The sequence below is a fragment of the Pinus tabuliformis genome, chromosome 1_2 (genome assembly GCF_031772625.1).
Source record: "Pinus tabuliformis cultivar Carrire ecotype Pingquan chromosome 1_2, CPIR1, whole genome shotgun sequence".
In the NCBI taxonomy this organism is placed as follows: Eukaryota; Viridiplantae; Streptophyta; class Pinopsida; order Pinales; family Pinaceae; genus Pinus; species Pinus tabuliformis.
The window spans coordinates 52,394,792-52,404,276 of record NC_142298.1 but is presented as its reverse complement, the minus strand read 5'-3'; the positions used below and the strand labels follow the sequence as shown (position 1 = coordinate 52,404,276).

The 9,485-nt window shown below is 36.4% G+C and overlaps 1 protein-coding gene across 1 annotated transcript; it reads left to right on the top strand.

Annotated features, from left to right (window-relative positions):
• Positions 1-628: 628 nt before the first annotated feature.
• LOC149204380 (uncharacterized) lies at positions 629-2,183 on the top strand. The gene has a single exon (XM_089393275.1). It carries the CDS (start codon positions 678-680, stop codon positions 1,932-1,934), a length of 1,257 nt encoding a protein of 418 aa, XP_089249401.1. The 5' UTR covers positions 629-677; the 3' UTR covers positions 1,935-2,183.
• Positions 2,184-9,485: the final 7,302 nt, after the last annotated feature.

Sequence of the window (9,485 nt, the reverse complement as noted above, 5' to 3'; positions counted from 1 at the left end):
ATTTGAGTTGAAATCTTAATTTGTGTTATTTAAACTAGTTTTTTGATTATATATATGGATTCAACACCATGAAAAACCCTAAAGTACTTCTATTGTGCAGGGTTTACCCATCAATCTTGTGATTTCATTGAATTCCTGCTAAATTTTAGAGAAATTACATCAGAAAAATCCATTAAAAAAACTTCCAAAAAATCACACTAAAAACAACTCCAATAAAATAACAAACTACTATCCCTACTCAAAAAAGTACTATATAGCGAGGCAAAATTCACCCTAGATAATATAAAGCAACTAGCCAAATGAGGAGATATATGTGGTCCTAATTTGGCAGAGCAGAGGTTGTTTATGATTTTAGTTTGGTAGTCGTTGTACGATTGGATCAATGGTGGTTAGTTTTTAATTTTATTTGTATGGGGAGTGAGCAATCCCATCCGTGCTTAGCTGACAAGGATGACAATTGTCAGTGGTTCAGTCCTCAGTACTTTCCACATTCAAAATTACCACTGCAACGCCACATTATTTATTTGTTGTCCATCGACCCACTTGAGAGTACGTGAGGTGAGGTGAGGTGAGGTGAGGTTTTCTTTTCTCCTGTAACAGGGGCTTAGCTTTTATAGAGATTCAAAATCCCTTGAAAGTGTTGAAAGTGTTGCAGAGCTTGAAGGTCTGGAAGAGCCATGGCCTTCAAAAGCAGCTCCACGCTCACTCTCGCTCTTGTTCTTTCGCAGTTCTTATATTCAGCTCAGTTGGGAGAAGCGCGCACAGTGGCCGGGGATGTGGAGGCTCTCAAAGCCCTAAAGGATTCAGTGGATGCGAATTCTATTCAAGCCGGATCGTGTCTCAGCTCCTGGAATTTTTCAGCAGATCCCTGCGATTCTGCCTTTGGCAAGCTTTTCACCTGTGGCTTGAGATGCGATGGAGGGAGAGTCACAGAAGTGACTCTGGACGAGTCGGGATATAACGGTACTCTGCCGCCTGAAGTCGGCCAATTAAGCTCTCTGCAAATCTTGGACCTCTCCAGCAATGCCTTCCATGGCGCCATTCCATCCTCCATTGGAAATCTCACGTCCCTAATCCGTCTCCTGCTCTCTCGGAATTCTTTCTCCGGCAACATCCCTGGTTCCCTCGCTGCTCTCTCAAATCTTGAACAGTTATCTCTCGATGACAACTTGCTGGATGGCCCCATTCCTGCAACATTCAGCAATCTGACAAGCCTTGTTCAGCTCGAATTAAACGGCAACAATCTCAGCGGCGAATTTCCTCTGCTAAGCGCCCTGGGGAAGCTGAAATTTCTGGATGTGAGCAATAATTGGTTCTCCGGCTCTCTTCCGGCAGCCCTGCCCCCTTCTCTGGTGGAGCTTGTCTTCAGAAACAATGGGCTAAGCGGCGAACTGGGGCTTAATCTGGCAGAGCTAAGCATGCTTCAAGTGGTAGACCTGAGCCATAATGAACTGACAGGACCTTTGCCGTCTGGATTTTTCGATCATCCGGCCCTGCAACAGCTGACCCTGTCTTACAACAGATTTACTTCATTGCAAGTTCCCGGTAGCTATGGCACAGACAGCCAGCTGATTGAGGTGGACTTAAGCTACAACAGAATACATGGCCCTCTGCCCGTATTCATGGCAACCATGCCCAGCCTCTCTGCGCTCTCATTGCAGTACAATTACTTCACAGGAACAATCCCCCTCCAATATGCAAAGAGGGTTTCTGACAGTATCGCCGGCAAGGAGCCTCTGGTTCGATTGTTTCTTGCCGGAAATTTTCTGTTCGGAGAAATTCCGGCCCCGTTTTTGAATTTATCATCAAATGAGGTGAATGTAACATTTGGAGATAACTGCCTGCTGGACTGCCCGGAATCGTTTTTCTTCTGCCAGGGAGGCGATCAGAAGGCCATATCCACTTGCAGGGCTTTCACTCGTCTGCGACTCTGATAGCCAATGGATTTCGAGTCTGAGAAATCCGATATATCTCTTTATCGGAGCATTCTCTGGTTTTAAAAAATGTAATCCAGAATGATGAGTATTCCCACTTGCTCTCCTGTACAATCTTGAACTTCGTGTTGACCTGAGATAAGTTTCAAATATTGTGTTATGTGTTTGAAACTTAATGGATGTGAGCTTGAATTTACTAATTTAAGCTTCAGATAGTACCTTTTCATTTCTGTATTTCTCAGTTTTTAAGTTTCAGAGAGCAAGCTTTCATTTCTCTGTATTTCTGCCTTTCAGTTTCAAATAACAGCCTTTCATTTCTCTGTCATGGTTTAATTTTTGCAGAGTAGAACACTCTATTTTACTATCAGTGAATAATATTTTTAACAAAAAATTAAATGTAAAAAACTTGTAATTGTTTATATATAAGTTTATAAATTAGGTTTATATATAAGTTTATTTTTAGGTAAAAATTATAATTTAAATTTGTATGGGAAATTTTTTTTGTTATATTTATATATTTTTGTGAAAATTATAGTTTAATTTGTAGAATATGAGTGGGACTTTTGCAAATCAATTCCAAACACCATAATTCTAGAGGCCAAAATTGGTGATTAGATTTGCTTACATATTGTTTGTATTTTTCTACACTATTGTATTTTCCTACACTATTGGCGCATAGGTAAGACTTGTTTTTAATAATAGAATAAGAATGGCAAAAACCTATTAATCCACTTTTCTATATTTATATTTTTTTTTAATAAATTCATAATTTTAAATCTTTTTAATCTTTATAATTTCTCTAAAATCTCTTGAAAATTCAGTAACTTTTCTAAATTTTTTATTCTTTAGCCATGATAAATATTTAAAATTTTAAAATTTCCGTATAATTTTGAAGATTTCAAAATCTTTTTTTGCCCTCCAACTACACAATTTAAATTGCAAGATTATCAAATTAGTTTTTACTTTTCTATGAGACCCATCTTACTGTCATGTGAAAAGCATTAAGCTTCTCAGAAATGATCATCTGATTATTTTTCTATGTATTTATTTAATTAACTTTTTAATTAATATTTTTACTACGAAAATAAATATATATTTAATTAAAAAATATGAGAAATTATTTTTGATTTTAATATGAAATTTTCTTCAACTATAAACATTATCATTGTATTCTCATTAAAAATCAAATCACAATATTCAAAGGGAAAAAAAATCTCATAAAATTGCTACGAAGAATCTTACTTATAACCTTTACGGACCCTGAGATATTAAAGTGGGGTCCATTTGTCCCCCTTAATTGTACAAGGAGATATTCACCATTAATAACAAGTCAGCATATATTTAAAGCTTTTTATTATTATTCATAATTATATCGCTCATGTGGTACTCCTAGAGAAAGGGAGTGGATTGGATATTTGTGTTTAAAAGTTTCTTACCTCCTTCAACATTATGATACTGATATTATTACACAGGTTTATGTTTTTCTTAATGATATATTTAGATGTTTAGGATAAAGATTTTTCTGATAATTATATATACCATCATAACCTCCCGGCTCAATAATTATAATTATGTAATTTTATATTTGGGATTTTAAAATTTTATTTTGTTTATATAAAAAATTAATCATGAAAATTTAATTTCCAAAATATATTCAAAAAATATTTTAATCATATTTATAAAGTAGATAAATATTTCATATCAATATTTAATATAATATTTTGAAATTCTCATTTTTATATTAAAATTCTCATTTTTCTTAAATATTTACAAGTTTAAATTGAAATCATAGACAGTTGTAAATGCAATTTTGGAGTCATTGCTAAACATGCCGAAACCTAGCTTACAAGTTTATTAGGTTGCTTCTTGCATTGCAAATCGTATAAGATTCCAAGACACTGAAAAAAGACACTGAAAATGATATTTAAGCATGGCAACCATGAAATGTGCTCTAGAAACAGAAAAACATTTTCTTGAGATCACTTGGGTAAGAGAAATACATGTGATGGTTTGTGATTTAATATGTAATAATTGTTTTGATGTTTATTATGAATTGATGTCTACAAAGTTTATCCACCATTTAAATCATATAGTTGCAATAATATGTTATTATATAAGTATTATAAAGATATTAACCTCAAACTAAAAAATCATATAGCTGCAATAGTGTTATTATAAGAATATTAACCACACACTATAAAAAATATGGTGCTTTTAAGTTGTAATAGGAATCTAAACAATTTAATGAGCTTTTTAAATTAAATTAAATAATTATTATAATAAGAATCTAAAAGATTTAATGAGCTTTTTAAATTGAATAAAATATATAAATTAAATAATTATTATTTTGTGACTATAGAAATTAGTAAGTAGATCTATCTTGTATTTGTGTGACATGAGATTTATTCTAATCACATTCATTATAACTTGTATTATTATGACTTTTAGTTAATGGTTATCCTGGTGGGACACCTAGAGGGTTTCAAATTGATTAGTATTATACAAAGAGTGCCACTAGGTTTTCTTAGGGCTTTGCAACTTTTCTTCTTGCCTCTCTTTCTTGGGATTGATGTTGTTGCTATTAGAGCAGCCCTGCACATTTTTAATTTTTAATTTTTAATTTTCCTTTTTTTTTCTTTTTCTGTGGATGTTTCTCTATTCAGTTATGTTCATTTTTTTGTACTCCTATGCGTCAATTTTTAATTTTTTTTTTTTTTTTGTGGACATTTATCTATCTGGTTATGTTGGTCTTTTTGTACCCATATGGGTCAATTTAGTGTTGTTATGGTGGATTTCCATGGATTTCATGTTGGCCCTTTGGTTTTTTATTATACAAAGAGTGTCATAACTCTACAAAGATTCAACCACTATTTTAAGCCACATGGACTATATAATTATTATTATTATAGTGATGATCATAATTAGTTACTAAAATTAATATTGAATTAAGTTAAGAAAAATGATAAAAAAAATTGAAATGTTTGTTTTAAAATCTATTTTGATACTAAAAAAATATTAAAAAACAAAAACTCCCAAATTTTCATAATATTTATGAGAAAGAAGATAAGTATGGTTACAAATATTTTGATATTGAGATATAATAAGGGTATGGGTAGCAAATTTTAAGATAAATTGCTTTTCATCCTTTACTTTTTTGCTATCTTAACAATGGTAGATTCTTTCATTCCGCAAATACTTTATAAATAATCCAATACGCTTTTTCATTTTAGCTTGTGAGTTAGATATAACGAAGATATAATTTTGATAATTAAGGTTAATGACCTTTTTATACTATCTTAATTTTGGTGTTTTTTTTTTATACTTCTTTATTGTAATATAATATCTAAAATTTAGTTGTGTGTATATATATATATATATATATATATATATATATATATACGAGACAAATACTTTGTATTCAAAACCTGGATTGCATGGCTATGACCGTTTTTATATCAAAATATCAAAATTGGCTTCAGTTTGTGCAACAACTTCCATTTTCCAATGCAACAAAAAATCTATCGTCTTCCCCTTACGAGTCCTATAAACTATTACATAAAACTGATATCTACCATAAATCTGAAAAATTAGACTTAAAATCAACACATAACAACAATACATATAAGATTCATTATCCAAGGTTCAACTTCCCTGTGTCCTTGATGATTTCTATGCCTCAATCGTTCAGTCCAACTCCAGCAGCACCATCTCCCATAGCACTATGTAAATGGGCAACGACTAACTCAAGGAGCCCCACTATGATATCCTTCACATCTGCAAACAAACTACAATCTATCAACTTTGAATTGGAGAGAAGATCAATTTCCATCTTAATTATATTTTGCTCCAGGGACGCCTCAACATTTTCGAATTTGGAATTAATGCGTTCAACATTGGAAGCACGATATTTCTCCAACAGTTCTACTTCGTGGGTGATCAGGTCTAACCTTCCCATTAGCAATTTAAACAAGAAGTCAACTGCCCTTTTCCATTGGGCCAGATCATCCTCAGAGGACTGTCCTTCTTGACCTTCGCATGAAGCCATACTAGAATCTCTCCAAATAGCGCAATTACCAAACCTATACTCCAAAATTGGAACAAAAAATGTTTCAGTTGAGGGCTGAGGATCCTTATATGATAAATCATCCCGCTCTATGCAATTTCCCAATTCTCTTATCACTAATTGATATAAATCCTCAATCTTCATGCCCATTAAGTATACATCATGTCTAATGGATCTACCAAACCAACCCTGCAGCCAGGTTGCTGAGGCAAGAGGCAATTTTTTGCACCATCCCCTTGCCATTAATTCTCCAATGTGATATGTATACTTCCCAATTCAAAGAAATGACTGCTCTTCTATAGATACCTTGGGCTGAGATAATAAGCTCGTCATGACCCGTGACTTGATGTCTTGGGATTCCAAAGGATCGCCATGTATAATTTCTCACTGTAGATCACCTGATATTACAATATACTAAAGCAAAATACAAGATCTACTTCTACAACAAAATTGCGGAAGCTTAATCGATGAGTAAGATCAAATAGAACACATATAACTCAGAATGAGAAAGCAATCACACATGAACACAGAAGAATACTCTGGGGAAAGCCTCAACTAAAAACCCTGATCTCTGTATTATCATACAAGTGGAAATATGTTCAGATTACACAAAGAATCAGTGCACAAGCTATCATGCTCTCAGTGCAATTGAACAATACAACGCACAGACTGAATAGACACAAGATATACCTTCCCTCAACCCTTCAAGCCTCCTATTTCCTTGAGCAGTTTTCCTTGGGGTCCAATGCTACCACCTGTGTGAATTGGCCTCATCACACACTCACCAAACCCAAAAGTAACTGTGCAATCTCCAAGGAATGAATTCCTTCTACATGCAAGAGATATCCTCCATGGAATATTCCTACAACTGATAGTACACTGTCCCAGCCTCTGATCTCAACTGGGTCTCTGTCTGAACTGACATGCATGAGTTATTTATGAGAGAATATTCAGTTATCTAAAGTGCAACAGTTACATGCATGCATGCATTAACTAACTGAACTCACAATTAGTTCAACAAACTATTTGAACTAATCTAACTGGACTTAACTCAGTTAACTGAGCTAACTAATTACAACTCAAAGTACAAATCATCCTGATCTCCTTTAATCAAGGGATAACTTCCTCAATCAATGGAGAAACTGTTGCATGTCTTCACATAGACTTCATGTTTGATTTTCTACAACTAATTAACTCAAGATGAATTAATTAATTATTTTACAAACAGCTGTTAAGATCAAATTCGAATTTTAATTCTCAATTTTAGTTTAGGGACTAACTAAAATTGGAATGTATCTCGAAATGATATTTATAGCAGTGATAATTTTAGCACTTCTATTTTTAGCATTTCTTGTTGCTATTTTTAACACTCCCTCTCAACAAGAAAAGGATTATCGATAACCCCAATCCTGTCTCTGTGGAACTCGAACTTGAATTTTGACAATGCCTTAGTCAAAATATTTGCATCCTGTACCTTGGTCGAAACATACAACAACAACATGATTCTCTTGACCACACAGTCTCGAAGATGGTGATACCAGATATCAATGTGCTTGGACCTGTCATGAAAAACTGGATTCTCAGAGAGTTTGATACAACTTTGATAGTAGATCACAGTTGGATCCATCCTCTGACCAAACAATCCCACTAGAATCTTCCGCATCCAAATGACCTCGCATGCTGCTTGACTGGCAGCCATGTATTCAGCCTCTGTTGAGCTAAGTGCAACTGACCTTTGTTTCCTACTGTACCAGGAAACTGCCGCTGAACCAAGGTTGAAGATTCCTCCAGAAGTGCTCTTCTGGTCTGATGGACTCCCTGCCCAATCTACATCTGTGAAGCCCTGAAGCTTCACTCCCTTTGTCCGTCTGTACCACAAACCATACTGAGATGTGCCTCTGAGGTATCTCAGCACATGCTTCGCTGCCTTCCAAAACAGCTTGGTAGGCTAAACCATAGCTTGACTCAGTTGGTTCACCGCAAAGCATAAGTCTGGTCGTGTGTTCACTAGATACATAAGTGAACCCACAAGCTACCGATAAATAGTAGCAGCTACTACCTCACCTGAAGTAGCATCCTCCTTCCTCCAGTTCCCAGCTAGAGGAGTCTGCATGGGCTTGCACTTCTCCATGTGAAAACGCCTGAGTATCTCATTGGCATACTTGCCTCGAGACACAAATACTTCACCATCTTTATCCCACACTTCCATGCCTAAAAAGTAGTGCATAAGACCCATGTCTTTCATCTCGAACTCTCTTGCAAGGTCCTCCTTGCAAGACTTGATCAACTGATCATCACCTGTCAAAATCAAATCATCCACATAAAGAACAATGATCAATGGCTTACCTTCTACCATGATGTGGTAAAGGTTCACATCTGCTTCACTCTTTGTGAAGCCCAACCCGGTGAAATAGCTGTCAATCCTGGTGTACCAAGCACGAGGTGCTTGCTTTAGCCCATATGAAGCCCTCTTGAGTCGACACACATGTGACTCACGATCGAAGGTTTCGAAACCTTCTGGCTGCTTAATGTACACCTCTTCCTCAATCTTCCCATTGAGGAACGCGGTCTTCACATCCATCTGATGGATTTTCCAACCCATCTGAGCTAATAGTGCCAACATCGATCTCATAGATGAGTACCTTGCTACAGGAGCAAAGGTCTCATCGTAGTCAATCCCCTCGACCTGTGAGAAACCACAGGCAACAAACCTTGCCTTATGTTTCTCAACATTGCCATCAATGGCTTGATTTACCTTATAAAGCCATCTGGAACTCACCACTGACTTGTCCTGAGGTCTTGGGACAACATCCCACACACTATTCTGAATGATAGAGTCATACTCCTCTACCATAGCATCAACCTAGACTGGTTCCTACACTGCCTCCTCGAATGAATAAGGTTCAGACTCTACACACTCCCCAACCAGGGCCATGTAACCAGTGTACCGCGCGAGTGACCTCCTCTGTCTGCGCTGAGAAGATAGTTGTCCCACATTCTCTCGCACATCCAGCATCAACCTGTTAGCTTCCCTTGAGCGTTTCCCCCCATCTCTGGAAGACTTAGCATGAGTGGATGACTCCACTCCCGGATCCTCTGCATGCGGCTTCTCCGCGTCAATCTGAGGCTCCTCCTCCCTAGGAACTGAAAGTTCCTCCTCTGCATGCAACTTGAGCTCCCTCTCAAGTGATACTCGCATGGCTTTTTACTTGTTGAACTTCAGATCTCTGCGTACCACTATCCTCTGACTAGTAGGCAGGTACACCTGATAGTTGTGGGGTGTATCAGTGTACCCCACAAGTATCCCCAACTCAGCTGTTGGATCTAACTTCCTCCAGGCATCTTTGGTCACATGGTAATAAACCGATGATCCAAAGATCCTGAAGTGACTCACATCTGGTCGCTTCCTGGAAAAGGCTTCCATAGGTGTCTTCATCCCCAGTATACAGTGCGGGCTTCTGTTATGCAAATACACTGTTGTATTGCAT